Source organism: Polistes dominula, unplaced genomic scaffold (assembly GCF_049000335.1).
Source record: "Polistes dominula isolate Pdom_NZ unplaced genomic scaffold, Pdom_raw_medaka contig_12, whole genome shotgun sequence".
Lineage (NCBI taxonomy): Eukaryota > Metazoa > Arthropoda > Insecta > Hymenoptera > Vespidae > Polistes > Polistes dominula.
Genome location: NW_028301116.1, coordinates 1,360,733 through 1,380,615, shown reverse-complemented (window position 1 = coordinate 1,380,615; position 19,883 = coordinate 1,360,733). Strand labels below are relative to the sequence as shown.

Here is a 19,883-nt window from a genome sequence, read left to right as displayed (position 1 = left end):
TTTCAGCAAAAACAAACTTTATGCCACGTACCAAAAATCGACACGAATTTTCCAGACAACCCAATACATATATATTATGTATATGTATATATGTATATACCCTGCACAACATGAATTCCATGATACTCCAATCGGGATAATGTGCCTCGTTTAAAATGGTTACGCAAATATCACCGTAATAAACGGGCAATGTATCCACGGGCCAATAATGATCACACTTTTCTCTACCCTTCTCAATACATCGCGTGAGCATAACTATAGCTCTGCTATTACTCTCCCACACCATTCTCCAGAAATCATCTCGCGTTGAGTGTAAAGGACCTTGCGTTACTATAAACTCTCTTGGCGAGTTATGACCCTGAATAAAATTTCAATGCATTTTTTTTATTAAGTTGAAATAATTATAACACATAAAATAATCTTATATTAATTATATTATATTAGTTATACTATAGTATAACTATATATTATATTATGGTACACTATATATTATATTATATATTAAATTAATATATATATAGGGTGGGTCACCACATTTTACCATCTAGATTTACGTTATTATTATTACGCAAAGCAGACAATGTTTCACATGGAGTTGAATGGCTTTAAAAGGGGTTCATACTGATGGTACTTTTTTTATTGTGTGTAATATTATTATATTATACTAGTTATACTATAATAAAACTATATATATAAAACTTATATTATTACTGTAGTATAACTATATATATAATACTTATATTATTATATTACTATATATATAGTTTTTTCTTTTTTTAAAAATAAATTACAAAATATTTTAAATACTCACAGGAACGTAATTAGCATTAATATAATCGGAGCCTTCTTCATCATCAACAGGTTGTAATTTAAATCTACTGTGATCGTAAGGTAATATATTTGTAAAACGATTTTTTGGTCTGTTGCATGGTAAATCGGCAGCGGTACATGGTTGATCCCTTCCAACGTGTTTCAATTCTTCGAATTCTTCGGAAAAACGAAAATCCGAATCCGCCGACATATTTCGATAATGTTCAGAAAAATCTTCTACTTTGATGGGACGACTGGAACAAAAAATAATATAAATTAAAAAGAAAAATCGTTCATTTATCGTACGATTTAGTCTCATGAATATAATGATCTCATTTCATCGTCTAATCGTAAAAAAAGCACTGCTATTCACATAATTACTTACATCAATTAAATTGTCCACGTGTACTCATTTATATTGATATGTCAATGATTAACGATTAGAAAATCAACATAAATGTGGAAAATTAATTGAAAGAAACTCGTTGTTTCTTATAAAAAAAAAAAATGCGAATAACAATTATCGATATGGAGTAGTAAAAAATTATGAAAGATCGATATTTTATTTTATTAACGTCATCGTCATTTACGATATTTATCAACAATTCGAAGTATTACTTCAACAAAAAATATAAACAGAATTTATATCCTTTTTTTTATATATAAATATTATAATTTATATATTATATTATTTTATTTCAATATTGAAAATATATAATTAATAAAATTAGTAAATGTTTAATATTAAATAATTAAAAAAATTATTATTATTTTATTTTAATTTAACAAATTTTATACTTAACAATCAAGTTTTTCTTTTTTTCTACGACTAAGTAAGTTGACTAATTAATTATCTCATTTAAAAAGAAAGTAAGTATAAATCACGATTAGGGGATTAACGCGTGTAATATTTTATTAATAATTATAAATAATTTACCTCGTTTCAATAACACTATCTGGTAAAGATAAATTGTCCGTAGCTCTGGTCTCGGTAGTCTTCCTTCCTTGACTTCTTCTTCTTCTTACGAGCAAACCGATACCCAATAAAGATAATAGAAGAACAATAGGGACAGTAACTCCAACAATTATAGCAGTGTTATCCTTATCTGTTAAACAAACACAACGAATAACGAATATTGATTTGCTTAATATATCCAAGTCTTATCATGAAACATTTATTCGCATAAATTATGCAACACAATTCTGATTACCTGCCAGCAGCAATCCTTGGACAGACATGTACACGAAATAACGAGGCATGAATTTAGTAATGTTTTTACTAATATACTTTTTATTTTTTATATTAATTATCAATAATAAAATGTTATCATTAAATATAATGAAAATATTTGTAATAATTGAATATAAATAAAATTAATAAAATAGAGAAACTTGAACGCAAGATGCAAATCTTATCTTATCAGTTATAAATTATTTTTAAAAGTTTTATTTGAATATTAACTATCATAGGTAAACGTTCAAATTATAAATCTTTCCGCCCGATCGCTCTCACCTGTTTGAATTGGAAAACTATAACTTGTATCCGTGAACATGTCAGGTGCAGTGAAAGCTCGTACTTTTACTCTGTAGGTTGAACCAGATTTAAGTGGCCCGTTGCAATAACCAATTTTGTTATCACAATTTTCACCTCCGATAGTAAAATCTTCTACGGATCCATTTTTAAAAGGATAATAAGGTTCCATAACCTGGAAAAAATATAAAAATATACTTTAAACTTGAATTTGATTATACAATAAATGAAATTATAACAACGTAAAAATTACGTAATCAAAACTATTAAAGGTAGAAAAATTTAAATAAAATTGTCACCGAGTATGTGTGTGACTCATATTATGTGTACTGACGATTGAAACGAGTCAAATCTATTTTCAGTTTCAAAGTGATCTTCGTATATACACGTAATACCATTTTTCCTAGAATTGTTATCAAACGCATCAATGCATAAAATTTCAATCTATATTATATAATATAATAACATTACCATTCGTGTTTTGCATTTTTAGAAAATACATATTACATTTCAAAGAATCATTTATCGTGTTACAAATAAAATGTTTATTTACTTTCCCAATTCATGATAAAACATCGTCATACATATTATTTTACTTGTAATTATACATTCGCAAAGTATAAAAAAACACTACTTAAATATTCTAGTTCATGGGATCAATAACGAGTCACGTAATCACTTCAGATTAAATATAATAACAGTATTGAACTCATGAAAGTAAAAAGTGTTTGATTAAAGGATAAAGAAATTGAATGAATTTCACCTGAACGATCAATCTACTAGTATTTACAATAAGATTCTTCAAAGTATCCATCTTAGAAATCTCAATCATGCGTGTTCGCGATTAGAAGCACCAGTAACAACTACAGAGTGTTACGCATAGTATTTCTAACGTTTGACATAGGATTGCACATATAACGCGTTAGATAGATGAAGGAGATTCAAAGTTACACGGTCGTTCGTCGTGTAACGCGTGCGTGTGTGTGATGGTGAGCCGTTTATGCGATTAGTCCGTGATCTTACAAGTTAATGAGCTGTTTGGAATAATTCGTTGAATTGATTACTCGCATCTGTTGTCTCGTTGGCATCCGACGTTTAAATACGTTCGTGTTAGATGATCAATCTAGATGCCAAAGTATACTTAATATCAAAAAGAAATTCAATTTATAATTACTTTACTTGATTAAATCGTTAAAGGATCGATGATTAAACCGGATATAGCAATTTCAACGTACCATTAACTCCTACATCGAGATATATACAAAAAAGGATTACACACTATCATCCAATCGTGTGTTTAACACATTGTTTTACGTAATCGCGAGACGTGCCGAGACGTTAACAGTGGAAAATTATCCTCGTGACAGTGGCACGGATTTTACTTTGAATGAAAACTGCAGTAGTAGCAGCAACGTTTTGATTTTCTTTAATAGAAAACCAACACAAATCGAAAATTACCTGATAAGGTGGCCAAATGCTGTAAGCTTGAACATCTCTCCAACTAGGCATTTCCAAACCAGATGCATTTTTACTGTCATCTTCGGCAACGATTATGGTATACGAGGTTACAGCACCATTCTGTTCGCTGAAGTAATTTTTTTCTAAACCGTATTTGTATCGTAGTACTGCTCCTACAGACCTCGGTTGGTACAACTTGAGTTGGTGGTTTTGGTGGTGCCCTTATCGGCATCTTTTGCTTCCAAACAAATTCAGGACCATAACCGACCTTCGTCTCGGCTTGAATACGAAAGACGTACGTTTTGCCAGGTATGAGGGACTTTATGATACCACGGAATTCGATAGGCCTGAAATCTTGCATCTGCGTGTGCGTAGAACCCTGAAGAAAATAAAACGAACGATTAAATTAATGATAGGATTATTGATGACACATTGAAATATTCCCAACATGGTGCAGCATGCTTCTTTCTCTCATTTACGTTGTTAGTTCACAATATTTGAAGAAATAAAAAAAAACTAACCTCCAAGCCATAAGTGATGCTGTATTTTCTGATGATACCATTGTACTCCTGATTCGGCAAATACCATTCGAAACTGATCTCGCTAGGTTGTATATCAGTTGGATAAAACTTGTCCACTCTACCAGGATAAGATTCGCTCGTGGTGAAACTGGCACTAAGCGGGTTCGACACCCTCAAATAGGATGATTCAGTTCCTGATCGAACGACCAACGTGAACGTGTAATTTCTATATGGCTTCAATTCGGATATGGTTATCGTGTTAATGGATGTTAAATTTTGGATGTAGTTCCCTTCGGTGTTTATGTATTGCACCTCAAAAGTATCATACTCTCCTCTTGGTACATCCCAAGTCAATGTTATCCTGGTATCGTTAACGTCTGTCGCATTTATTGCAGTGATCGGTTCAGGATCTGAAAACGAGATCCTCGCTTTTGTATTTTCTCGAATGTATACAGATTTTGGAATTATTATACAATTACTGTGTATGCGTAAATGCGATTAAGTCGTTTGGATCCGAACCGTTCACTTAATGAAGTTTAAAGCTTATCAAGCAAAAGAAGAAAAATGTAACAAATTCAAATGAAGGATACCACGTTTCGGTGTGGCATTGTATAAGACGTACATTATCAATGTGATACGTTAATAGATATAAATGAAAAAGACACAAATTAATATTATGTAATATATTATTATAAATTACGTACGCGCACATGATTTCGAAAATAATAATAGGTATAAGACTCGTCTTTTTTTTTTATCCAATTCCTACTTGAAGAAGAAAAAAAAGAAAGATACTTACAGAGTCTATCCTGTCTAATCAATGGCCGACTTTCCACGTTGTCACTGACAGTCCATACGGTCACTTGATAAAGTCTACCGGGTGTAAGACCAATAAAGGTTATCTTCGTATCAGTATCGTCTACACGACGTTCCTTAGTCGTATTGTTCTCGTCGTTGATACGAAACCGATAAATATCGAATTTCGATGATTGAATAGGCGTCGGGGTGTACCTTAGCGTTAACGAGCCAGGTTGATCGCGATCTACCACCACTACGACTTCGGACTGGATCAGCGGCACTGGATTCGACAGAGTCGTTTTCTTTTAACCTGATTAATTTTAATTCGCCTATTTATGAGTAAACATCGGCGCATACATCCTCAATAATATCCTGTCTCTTTAATCTCAAATGAAAAAAAAAATGAAAAAAAGAACACGACGGAAGTAAAGGCAAGGAAACATGTTAACGAAAATGTAATATTCGCCTGTTTGTTTGTTATTTAAAGATTAGTCGTGATAATTTGAAACGAAACGATAAAAGAACAGATGATAATAAGAATAAACGATGAAATTTCTCGTAGCCACATAATATTCTATTAGCACACAATATATGCACGTAGAAAATTCACGTTAAGCATTTGCGTCAAAATTAAAGGGATAGCGTATTATACTCACTCAAAATGAAACACACAAAAAGAAAGAGAAAAAAAATGTTAAACCTCGGCTGATGATTACTCACTTGTTCTGGTAGTTAAATTGGTGATTTCACTGACTAGATCGTAAGATATGGTATAAACGCTGAACGAGTACTGCATGCCTGGCATCAAATCACCAACTAATACTCTTTCCGTGTGAATGGTGTTCTCGTCGAATATAAGTGCTGAGATTTCGGGACTTTCCGTGACATTTTTTGCTCTTACATCATCTGGATTTTCTACAGGCCACCATCTGATCACATAAGTTTCGATCCTACCTTCGGGCCTTGGCCATTCTAACGTAACATTCGTTGAATCCACGATCGGACGAATATTTAATACTGGGTTTGGTCCTGAAAATATAATTATATTTAATGAAAACATTGTTTTATATAATATTACGTCATATATATTATATAATATTAAAGTGTACTTACGAATTGTATGATTTACTTGCAACGGATGTAAACTTTCTACCCCATAGCTTACAGTATTCACTTGTATCGTGTATCTTTCTCCAGGTGTCATATCGGCAACTTCTGCTTCGCCAATTTCTCGAACACTCGGTAGTTTCACCCATCTTGGCTCGTCTTCCGTACGATATCTGATAGAATATTCAGAAAATATTGAATCTGTTGGTGCCTCCCAATGAACGAGTACAGTGTTACTGGTAACTTTTTCAATGCTCAAATTCTTTGGTGGATGAGGAACTAAAAGAAAAAGAAATAACGAATAATTTCAAAGGTAAGAATTGTCCATTTCATTTCTCAAGGACACGTGTAAAATGAATGTTCATATTCGAAGGTAGTTAACACTCACGGACTGCTTGAAAATGTGCATGCGGTTCGCTCCTGAGTCCATGACTAATGGCAAAAACCTTGACCTCATATCCCGCACCAGGATAAAGATCTTCTAAAACAATGTGCGACTCTGTGGTCAAGGTAGTCGCACTTTCGCCGGTATCGTTTCTATTATGCGTCACCTCGAACTTTTCTTGCCTTGAGTTTACGTCACTCTTCCAGGATATGTTCAAACCTTTTTCAATCGATTTCAAATCTTCAATTATTGGACTAGATGGTCTTGTTACTTGATAAAGTACCGTCTCATTTGACTCAACTTTACTGCTAATCGCTTGAACGATTATGGAATAATTTCTTCCTGGCAGCAAAGCTTCCAATGTAACCTGTAATTAAAAAAATCAAATAATTTCTTTTCTAAAATTATTGTTTTCATCAAAATTTCTTACTCTGGTTTTGTCAGTTGTTAAAGTGTTGCTATCACCACCAATAGTTGTTTCCACTTCGTGATACTGAAGCTTATAGCTATCTTGTGTACTACTATTTTCGGGATTCCATGACACTTCGACCATACCTGTTCTCTCATCAACTTCTGCATGAAGATCTCGCACCGGTAAAGGTTCTGGATATTTAAACAAAAATAACAATATAAATGGAACAAAATAATAATAATATATTCTTGATTGAGAAGAAAATAACTTACTGAGAGTAACGTCACCACTGGCTGGCCAACTGGTAACCTTACCAGAAACTGTTTTTACAATGACCTGATACGTTTTCCCAGGTTCTAAATCTTTAAATTCCAATCTGCTTTCATCGTCACGATTTTTGCTGACCGGTGCTAATCTCCGATTACCTCCAAGAGATATTTGATACTTGTCAAACTCCGATGTCCCATTAGGTGGTTTCCAATATACTCTGAAGGAAGTAGATGTTATTAAAGACTTGTCAAAGGTCACGTTCAAGGGTCGCAAAGGTACAGTGCGATATTGGGCAGTCGTTGGTGTCGAAGTTTCATCTTCGGAAACTGTTTGTACCGAAATGTTGTATGCTCGACCTATGATATTAATAATAAATAAAAAAGTAGATATAATTTGTTCGATTATTATGGTTGGTTTAATATTCAACGATACAAAAAAAAAAGATTGTACCTCTTGTGCAAGTGTAATAACATTTGAAATTAATTATAAACGTACCAGGGACGAGTCCTTTGAATGCAGCTTGAGCTGGTCCAGGTGGTTCACCTTCTTTCTCCACATAAAGAACCGATTCAATTGCATCCTTGGGATCAATACTGACTTTGTAGTGAGTATAAATCCCAGCAGGATACGGTGGTTGCCAGAGTACCAATAACGTAGTTTCATTTCTAAACCATACAATAAACTTTCCCGGTGTGTTTGGTTCTAAAATGAAAAATAAAAGAGGAAAAAAATAAGAAAAGTATTTAAACCAGAATCATAAATACTCCATGAATGAAACACGTTACTAGTTGTAAAATTTCTGCTCGTGTAAGCAACGCTCTCTTTGGTGTCCAGCACCGTGAAAAGTTGAAGGGAGTACGTTGCCCCCGGCGTAAGATCACGAAGGGTATAGGGCACCGCATCGGCTGGTATCACACTCGTCCTTGGATTTCCGGTGTCGCTGAAGCTTTGTACCCTCAGGCGGAAACCGGAATAATTGCCTTGGGCTGGTGGTGACCAATATATGATCGCGGTTTTCCCATTGCGAACTGATACGGTCAAATTGGAGGGTGGATCCGGTACTGAAGCGTGAAACAATTGTCATGAATTATATACGATGATACATTTGATCAATATCTATCACAATTTCTATTCGTTACGATTGAATATCAATTTTATTGATCAAATTCAAAATGTAGATATAGAAAATTATTACAAAAATTTGTTCAAACGTTTAAATATATTTACGGTTGAGTGTAATGCACTCTAGAGAATAAATAAAAAAGGTTTTCATGGCACGTGGCTACTCTTACTCGTTTTCGATTAAAATGCATGTAAGATCGTGTTTGAAATATATACGACCTGGTTATCAAGGGAAAAGTCTTGTCTATATATATATATATTTGGGTTCTAAGAATTTTAGAAAGGTACTACTAACGTTATTCAAAGTTTATATACCTGTCGTGATCGATGCAGCCCACGTGAGCCAATCGTGAAGAGTGCCGTTACTGTAGTATAACCAAAACTCATATCTCGTACCAGGAAGAACGTTCTTGAACTTGATAACATCACCTATGTCTGTTGCGGCTGCCGTAGTGTTTGGCGGTGGATTACCAACAGCAGGACTGTAATCCAGTCTTAACCAGGAACCACCTTGGCTCAAATTACCTGGAATCTCGATTGCTAGATCGGCCGAGTACGTGACCTAAGAAAAAAGAAAATAGTAATCAATAATATCTTTTCGTATTATATACTTTTTAATGTATGCATGTGTGTGTATGTGTTATTTTTAAAATGTTAATCAAATTTATTAATAAAGTTAAATATTTAAAAATAAAAACAGGTATGAGATAGAATCTATAATGAGAGTATCTTTTAAATTTTATGTAACACGAATCAAATGATTTTCTTTTCAATGATATCCAGGTAATAAGAATTCAATTGCAACACAACGTGGAATCTTGTATGATGTTACTACAAAAAAAGAAAATGAAAAAGAAACAGAAAGAGAAAGAGAAATTTGCATCGTGCATTCCAAGTTCTTAGTTGGTTCTCAACAATTCTCACGACTTTATAGTATATATATGTATACCATATGTAGATTACAGTGTATAAAAATGTTGAAATTCTTTGCATTACAAACAAATAACAATTATCTTAAATTTGCAATAGAAAGAAGTACTATTCCTGTAACTAACTGTATACATATATACATGTATATTTATTAACATTATTATTATAATACATATATATGTATACCATATGTAGATTACAGTGTATAAAAATTTTGAAACTCTTTGCATTACAAATAAATGTCAATTATTTTAAATTTGCAATAGAAAGAAGTACAGATCATCCTGTAACTCACTGTATACATATATACATATACCATATGTAGATTTTTATGTATAAGAATTTTGAAACTTTGCATTACAAACAAATATTAATTATTTTAAATTTGCAATAGAAATAAGCACTATTCCTGTAACTCACTGTATAATTATTATAATCCTGATCTGTGAATCAAATCATTGAACAGACGTCAAATCATACACAGAATATATTTTCCTATCAAATTTTCATTTTCATGTAATCATAAAAGAAAAAAAGATGGGTTTCATCTCGTTTAAAAACCCATCATCGATACACACACCATAATCCAATTAATTTTGATATAGTTTTATTCTTTCTTTGAAGATTAATCGCACGTAAGCGATTTTATTTAATCTTCTTCTTCTTTTTCGAATAGGTTTACACACCATTGCTTTACACGCATTTTGTACTTACGATCGTGCGTTTTGCTTGTTTTAACGAGAGAGGCGTGACCTCCCCAGAGTTTCGAGAATACTCAACTCGCTTTCTCTCCCCCACGAAAACTCGTAACAAATGGCGAGTCTCGGTCGATAGTGAATTCTCTCTTCCGTATATATATGTATATATGTGTATTTTATACATATACATTTAAAGCTTATCGTAGTATACCATATATTATTGAATACTATTGTTAGATTTTAATAAATCTCTTTAACATTTGATTCAAAAACGTAATCCCGTCTTTTTCTTGACCCCCACCAAATCATGTAACCCCCACTCCTTAATTTCCAACACTATCTTTGAATTTTATCAAATCTTTTAACGATTAACATTAATTAAGATTAACAGAAAGATTTATAGATATTGTAATATTCTTTGACAAGAGATTATGTTATGCTAACAGATGTATAGTTGTATGATTAATAACGATAAATATCTTTGGAACGTACAAATGTAAACCCCGTGACATTCACGCAAGGAACTAACGAAACAACCACAGGAAAAACGTGAATTATGATATAAGTCAACTAATTGGTGGAGGGGACCTTCTAATGTTTAATTATATTTTGCATCGTAAGTATTTTATTCCTTTAATTAAAAATTGTGTGTAGGTGTGTGTACTCTATTATAAATATTATTAAATATTATTATATAACATTAAATAATGGTTCTTTGAGTGTAGTGTCGGTTTAAAAAGAATATTTAAATTGCATGTGTATTTCCTATTATAAATATTATTATATAATATTAAATAATTAAATATTAAATAAATTAAATAATAGTTCCTTTTGAGTGTAGTTTAGGTGTAAAAGAAATATTTAAATTGTATGTATGTGTTTTTAATTATAAATATTATTAAATATTATTATATTAATCTTGTAATACTAAATAATAGTTCCTTGAATATAATTCACGTCTAAAAAGAATATTTAAATTGATATAAAAAAAAGAAAAAAAAGGTTCAATTTCAAAACGAAGTCAAAGAAAATTTATCGTACGAATCTTTTCGTTGATTTTCCATTTTCTTTTTCTTTTTTAAAGATTTTTCTTCAATCCAATCAACGCGAAAGGAAGAAATAGCGAAGAAAAAATATGAAAAAAAAAAATGTTGACGTATTCGAACGAATCCACACGAGCCTGGCGTTTGAAACATCTGGCACGACTATATACGCGACGTACCGGAAGTTGCATGGTGGGCGTAAAATGGGGCCCACCGCGATTCTATGAACGTCGTTATTGAAGAAGTATCACGACTGACTACTATGACGACTGGGGTAAAAAAAAGTAAAATGTTCCTCCCTTTTTTTAAATCATTTTGCTTTTTTTTTACGAATATATGACTGCTCTGTTAAAAAAAAATCTATTCTCTTTGTTTGAATTCTTTCCTCTCATTCGTGGACGAATAATTTCGAATAATACTTTGACAAGAAGGTAGAGGAACATTTTCTACTTTTACAGGTGTATGTTTTTTTTCTCTCTCTCTTTCTCTCTCTCTCTCTCTTTTCTCGACAATATTTGAACGTGTTAGTGAGAGAGATGTATATTGATCTCTCTTCCCTTTTTACTTTCTTCTCGCTCCCTCAATTTCTTTCCTTGTAAAACTCTCTCTCTCTCTTTCTCACTTTCTATTTTTTCTCTCCCTTGCTCGTCGTAGTCGTCGGCAACCCTTCTCATAGTCGTTTGCAACGACTGAAACTTCTAATTGTACAAAGAAGGTTTTGAATGGTCGAATGGCGATAACATGGGGGAAAAGGAAGGTGATGAACTAAAAGAAGGAGAAAGAAAATATGCGGAAGTAAGGTAAAAAATTTGCACAAGGAAGGTTAGTAAAATTATGCAAAACGTTTAAACGTTATTTCATCTTGTTAATTTGTGAAAATTCTGTTGATTGGTAAAAAGGATTAGCAAAATTTGCAAATAATTATATTGAAATTCGTTTAAAATATGAAATTAGGTAGAATTGTAAAAAGGATTAGCAAAATTTACAAATAATTATATTGAAATTCGTTTAAAATATGAAATTAGGTAGAATTGTAAAAAGAATTAGCAAAATTTACAAATAATTATATTGAAATTCGTTTAAAATATGAAATTAGGTAGAATTGTAAAAAGAATTAGCAAAATTTGCAAATAATTCTACTGAAATTCGTTTAAAATATAAAATTAGATAGAATGATGTACTTCCAATAATTAAATAAGTAATAAATTAATTTACATAGAATAAAAAAATATATTATGATTACATATAATATATAATAAACGTATAATAAATAATTGATAGGAAAGACTTTTTAAAAATATATTTTTTATACGATTTCGTTTACAATACCTGTCTGTACTATTTACACAGTTATAAATGAATAGACAGAAAATATGTGTGTCTATTTGTTTTAAATAGCTTATCAACTGATCTTAAAATAGAGTTTCTTTTTCTATTGATTTATAGAATAAAATTAGATTTACATTGAGAACTTAGTGGAAACGAAAATAAAATAAACCTTTAAGTAGTTGTATTATTATTACTATTATTAGAATGATCCAACTGGGATGATCACCGATTAAACTCGACACTTGTTTTTTCCCTGTCATCTTTGGAATGCATAGAATGACGATCTTACTTGTTTTTTCTTATATTTACTCTTCTTTATAGAATAACATTATTATTAATCGTCGTTATGATCATTCCTGGTTATGTTTTCTCAACATTCTACACAATTTTTGAATTTATTTTCTCGCTCTTGTTCGAATACATACGTCATTCGTGATGAGAAATACAAAGTATTATATACGTTTATCGGGATAAATAAAAATATAAAATACTCGAGAAACAAGCATTGGGTTCTTTGATTTATGAAGTCGTTATCGATCGAAAAGAGAAAGAGAAAGAGAGGAAGAAAATAAAAAAAACACAACAACTTGTGATGGTGACAAGAAGATTGAAGAAGACGCATGCATTCGAAAAGAGTATAATGTATATATACATCATACGTACACCTTCTTTATATTTCTCCAAGCGTGAGATGATTTTTATTCACGTCACGAGAGTTGCAAAGTACTACGGTGCATTTTTGATATAACAAGCACAACATCGAGAAAGGAACTTGAAAGACAAGAAGAACGCAGTTGGGAAAAATAAAAATGAAGGGTTTGCTACGGAAAGGGAAGGAGAACTAAAAAGAATCGAGACACAACTTTTAAAACAAACGAAACTTGGGGAACCTATTGTAAGAATGAAAAGTAAAATAAACAATAGTAATATATTAATAAGTAGATAAAATAATTAATTAATTTAAAAAAAAAAAACAAGAAAAAGATACAGGTAAGTCCAGTGCCATCTGAATGGCAGGAAACATTTGAACATAACCTAATCTTTATCTATATTTTGGCTCACATTAATCACGGTAATACGTAGAGGGGCTAGTAATATTATAAAATTAAATTAAATATAATATTAAATACTATAATAATTGTAATTATATTAAAATTACGCATTGCTTTGAAATAAATCAGAATGAACTAGTTAAATCTCGTCTCAGGTTAGTTTCAATGACATACTGATACTTCAAATGTAGTAAAAGGATTAATAGACAATATTACAATAATTTAACTCTTTGCGGTATAGAATTTCAGATAATAAAATAGCTCTATGTTGCATAGAAATTTGATTATGTTTTAAATGAAACTAAATTGGTATATTTTTATTAATAAAGGTATTACAGAATGTAATAATGTAAAAACACAAAAAAAAGAGTTAATAACCAATTGTTTTGCGTAAATAAGACGAAATATAAATTTATAAGCATGCAATATATTTCGAGATGAGACTAAAAATGTTCCATCGTGCATTATGGTGTATCAAAAAGGTGGGACACTTTTAATCCCACCGTGCCCTAAAGAGTTAATATATCAGATTAATATTTAATATTGTACATCCTTTTACAACCATATTAAGTTTTTAAGTATGACCAAGTTTCATCAACATATCTAACGACACTTTCCTTATGTTAAACATAACCCGCGTGCTTGTATGCGTACTTCAATAAGAACTGGCTTTGCAAGTTTTGTGAAGAGGTAAATAGAAGAGAGTCGTTCGTATATCGTAGTATAAAAAGTGATAAAGATAAATAATAAGAAAAAGAGAGAAGGAGAGAGGTTGGGATAAAAGGAAATGTTCGCGGAGTGCGTGACGGGGGTCAACAGGATGTAGCATCATCGTTTTCCTCCTCCTCATCGTCATCGTCGACGGTTGTTGTACGATCGAACGACGCGTGCAAAGCAAAAGGGGGAACCAACCAACCAACGTGTCCCTTCATTTCATTTCAAACTAGAAGAGGGAGAAAGAGAAAAAAGATACGCGTCGTCAAGGCATTCCCGCATTCCAACATACCGCGAGTGCAACTCAAATGCAATGACAGTTCATACCTAAGAAGAGTCAGGTTGGTTAGTTGGTTGGTTGGATGGTTGATCAATCAGTCAATGGTTAAAAGATGTAACTCGAGTAAATATATTGTTTTTTAATTCTTATTGACAAGTTAGAACCATAGGAATTTTATTAAATTTCATTTATTTATTTAAAATTCTATTAATTATTCTTTATATTATATAATTATAAAATTATATTAATTTAATTATTATCTATTACACGATTTGTATTTTAATTAAATTTATTTATTTTATTTTAATTTATTTTTATTTATTTCTTTAACAATATGCAACTAGTCAATTATAGTGTTTTTTGAAGTACTATATTTATTGTTTTATTATTGAATAAGTTTATTAGTTTATATTAAGTAATTTTACATTATTGTAAATTATTTAATTTCTCTATAATATAATTTATAATTATATATGTATTTAGTTATATGTTGAAAATATTAGCAAGAAAATAATTGGTAGCTTGCATCAAAGTTGCTTTTAACTTTTAGCTTTTAGCTGTTACGATTTTTTTCTGTTTATTAAATCCTGAAAAACGAAAATTCGTTTAAGGAATGTTGAGAGTTTTTTCGTTCGTTTCGCATTCTAATTACTGTCGTTAACGAAGCCCTAAGTTGTTAATGTGCCCTTTTTTTAAATTCATTTCTTTCTCAAAATGTATCTCGTATATATATTTTATTTATTTTTTTTTACAGTGCCAGACGGCCTGACCGTCTCCCTCTTTAACTTTGACGTTTGCAACGTTTTAATTATCATCCTGTATATATCATGCACAACATACACACACACACTCACATACATACACATGTGTGTTAACGTTAAATCATGGAAATCCTAGGATTTATCACAAAATAACTACACGTATTTTTGTAGTAAATATATAATATATAAAATGAATTTTACAAATACAATAAAAGTAATAGTTTTATATAATATTTTTATTATAATACTTTTCGTGTCAATAATAATAATAAATTTTAATATAATACGAATAGGTCTAATTTGTAATTTAAAATTATTCTTTTCGTGTAATCAATGAAAATTAGTTGAATAATAATTTATTTGTTTGATACAACGAGTATCGAAAAAATTCAATCAAAATTTGTTGGAATCCATCAGAATTGCGAAATTAAAAAATATTTGATGAGAAAGAGATAGAAAAAATTCGTCATTGGATAGAAAATATTTGAAAGTTTTGAGCTTGCATCATACTAACTGCTGATGTCTCACATCAGTTTAGGATACGTGTCGCTGACACTTGCAGTTGCAACGTTTAACAGAACTATGGCAATTTGCCAGTAACCCAGGAGAATAGAAAGAAATAAAATACTACGTATCGTTTAACTATATAGAAAATGGATCATCATGTATAGTAGTGGTTAAGATAAACGTTATGATATTGATCCCATAAAAAAAAAGAAAAGAAAAAAGAATATGTGGTAGGACGAAAGTGGAAAAGTGTCGTGGTTACACGCTCGTTTGCTTGCGTGCTTCCTTAGCAAGTTTAATTGGCATCTATACCCATGAATACAACTCCTTAATGAGGAATTTACCTTAGGAATACATCGAGATTCTTTTAATACAAGAAACAAAAAATTAGAGAGTTTCATACACGTTTTTTTTTCATAATTGGAAAGTTGATTTCTATGTTGCAAATTTTATTGTAAATTTATTATAAACATATATTTTCAGTGCATTAAATAAATATGTCTAATAGTAAATGTACTACTGGTGATACACGTGGCCTGGTTTAACGTGTACCACCAGGGGTACACATGGCACGGAACGTGTTAAATGATCAAATAATAAAACAAATATTGTTAAATAAAAATGTGAACCAAATTCAAATAACGTATCGAATGTACCACCACTACCACCTGTGCTAAACTAAATTCCTTTCAAAGAAACATACTACTACTACTACTGTTACTACTCTCACGATTCTAAGTTAGTAACTTGCGTGCTTTATTTTCTTTACATCAGCAAAACCTGTTGCTTGACTCACTAGAAACTCGTGCCAAGCTGTTCACCACGCCATCATCAGCCGCCTTAGCCGTTGTTACTGTTGATGCACTGACACACGACATGCAGCAGCAGCAACAGCAGCAGCATGCAAGTGTGCATCCTGTTACACTCAAGAAATCAATTACTCTTTCACCTTATTTACCCCTAACTCTTATCTCATACCACCCCCCAATTCTTCCCCCAACTTCTTCATTCATCGAACGTGTGTCTTTTCTTGTTTTTTTTTCTCAACGACCATCGAGTTCATTTGTAGTACGGTCACGTAAAAAACACTGTTAGAAAGAAGGTTGACACCTTTTCAAGAAGGTTTTCGAACCCTTTACAAATCAATCTTTCTCTTGAAGAAGAAAAAAGGGGTAACTTTTTAAAAGTATTTTACATGAGATATGAGATTATATCAATCAAGTAAATAATCGTATCACGAATTATTATTTTCTTACATCTTTTTCTTACCGGTAAAAAACAAGATATCGAAACTATGACACATCTCGAAACAATGACTTTCGATTTAAAGTAGAGAAAGTTAGAATCCGTGCGTTTCGATGCGATAAAAAAAAAAAAAAAAGTAAACTACACGATATACGATCAAAAAGATACTAAACTTCGACGATAATTCTAAGTGCGTGTGAATGTAAATTTAATTTATAATAAGATTTGTTGTAACAAATTTTTTGTAATCACCAATTATACGAATTTATGATTAATTATTTATATTTTTATTTATTTTATTAATTATTAAATTAAATTAAATTAAATATAATAAATAAGTAAGTTAAATATAATAAATAGTTTAATTAAATAAAAATTAAATATAATAAATAATAAAATAAAATAAAATTAAATTAAATTAAATTAAAAAATACATAAATATTTTTAATATTGGTACAACTATTATAATTTTACAAATTAATTTTTACTATTCAAACTTAGTTTTAAACCTTGTTTTATTTATTCATCATCAAGAACAACTTTTACTCGAAAATCATTTGGTTTTAAACACCTCACCAGGACTTATATATTAACCTATTTAACTAAAACATATTGCAACAGATTGTAATTTAATTATTTAATGGTGCAATAGTTATTTTGCTTACTTAACTTAACATAAGACTTAATCGAAGAAAGATTGAACAGATTTCACTCGAACAACGGCATTACGAATGTGTGCTCCTTACCTCTGCCTATTATTCAAAGTGAAAATGTCATGACACCAAAAGAAAAAACATTCACTTCCTCCTTTCCACGATGTTTCTTTTAGAATACATTATTCGTTCGTTCTAGATTCTTTGAAAGAAATATTTTACCCAAGTAAATAAGGTATGCACTAAGTAAGTTATTTTGCATTAGTAACGCATAAGAAAATCTTATTTACATGTTTCCCCCTCTCTCTCTCTCTCTATCTCTCTCTCTCTCGAAACTATACCTTGCACCATCACACACATTAAGACTGTGCATACATAACATATGTATGGTATATATATGATAGTTATTCGTAATTGTTCATACCGGACGTGTTCAATTCGCTACGAAACCGGATATTCGTCCGGCTTTGATCGAATATACCACGAACAAACACACATACATAAATATATATAACTATGTATTATTATAGTATAGTATCTATTTTTGTGTAATCCGTTAATTCGTAAAATGACTAACTAAATTACTTGAAATAATCATACTAGTTTAAATATCAGAAGGATACGAAATATTTGATATTATAAGTAGGTAATATATTTATTTGTAATATGAGAAAAGTTTATTTATTTGGACGGATTATTTGATTAAAAATAGATGAATCATCATGATGAGAATATCATAGATATTTCATATTATCAGATGATTGATATATGAACGATGAAATCAACGTGTCGGACTATCGATATGCGTTGACGGCATTCAAATCACCCGTGAGTCAAATATTTAATGCTTGGTAAGAATAATTGTAAGTGAAGAAATATTATATTAATTATTATTTTATTATATTTATTATTTTATTGTTAGTTAAAAATATTCATATATATAAATAGTGTCCCCTGAGTCCAGCACTATTAAGTCTGTTCATAGAGGATATGGATATGATATGGAAAGCATATATATAAATAAAAATGTATATAAATTAAATATAAATTAAATTTTAGTAATTTAATTACATAAAAAATATATTATATATATATATATATAAATAGGAATTTAATATAATTATAATATATTTAGTAATATATATTATATTAGCAATTTATATAAATATGATAACTAGGGAAAAACTATAACATAAAAAATCATATTATATTATCACAAATAAAAATATAAATTAAATTAATAACACACACATATATAAATATACTTATTTGAAAATAAATCATTAATTTATCAATAATACTGTTCTAAGTTTATCAGTTGTCATAAATATGCTTAATCTTAAACTGTTTTTAAATACTTGAAAATATATTACAAGTTAAGTATTTGATTTATATATATGTATATTTATACGATGTATTTTTTGTACGATGAAAATTAAAAACGTAAAACGTAACGGAAAAAGAAAAAACGACAGTTTTCGTTAATTTTATTAAGTACACCTGAAACAATTGGTAAAATAATAAAATGGTAAGGAGGAATATTATTACTCATCGATCATCTGAAACGACTATACACATAACAAGCTAACTCAAGATAACAACACGAGTGGTTTACGTTCTATTATCGCTGGACACTTTTATTTTTTTTATATTACTCACATCGGTATGCTTCTTGTCAAATAAAATTCACACGTATACTATATATATATATATGTTATTTAAAAATAATTAACGTTATTTTGTCAATTGTTATACATCGTAATGTATATTTCTTCTTAATACTACAATTCTTATTCGTTTTTTTTTAACACGAAAAAAAAATAAAAATAAAAAATTGAAATTCTAAGACAACCGATGTGTCAATCTTATCAGAAATGTAAACGAGGATATCGTAAATTTTTCATTTTCTTTTCTTTTCTTCTATTGCTTTTCTTTAAAAATAAATAAATATCAAATGTAAAGATTACAAATAATGACGTAAATATTTTAACGATCTTATTACACATGATTTCTAACTTTAAATGTCGTCAAATATAAAAGACACATGTTGACAAATTATTTCTTGAAATAATCATACAGATATGAAAATAACAAATGATTAAATTTATTCTGACGTATTTCCATTTATAATTTTCCACAAAATAATTGTTCAAAAAAAATCATCATAATTAAACTCTAATTACTAGATGAATGTAACTATATATGTAGACTCATACGTAACTTTGTAAAGAAGTCACACGATCAAAAAAAAAAACAA

At 30.2% G+C, this 19,883-nt stretch overlaps 1 protein-coding gene across 1 annotated transcript in view; it reads right to left on the bottom strand.

Moving 5' to 3' along the window:
- The window catches only part of Ptp10D (Protein tyrosine phosphatase 10D), a 44,587-nt gene that overhangs the window by 6,547 nt on the left and 18,157 nt on the right, over positions 1-19,883 (bottom strand). The window contains 17 exon segments of the mRNA XM_089176954.1: positions 101-358; positions 812-1,064; positions 1,748-1,916; positions 2,022-2,036; positions 2,324-2,516; positions 3,800-3,940; positions 3,942-4,178; positions 4,321-4,730; positions 5,120-5,398; positions 5,839-6,147; positions 6,232-6,504; positions 6,614-6,977; positions 7,041-7,213; positions 7,295-7,648; positions 7,788-7,994; positions 8,078-8,353; positions 8,730-8,976. Coding sequence (XP_089033080.1) covers positions 101-358; positions 812-1,064; positions 1,748-1,916; positions 2,022-2,036; positions 2,324-2,516; positions 3,800-3,940; positions 3,942-4,178; positions 4,321-4,730; positions 5,120-5,398; positions 5,839-6,147; positions 6,232-6,504; positions 6,614-6,977; positions 7,041-7,213; positions 7,295-7,648; positions 7,788-7,994; positions 8,078-8,353; positions 8,730-8,976 — 4,158 coding nt within the window.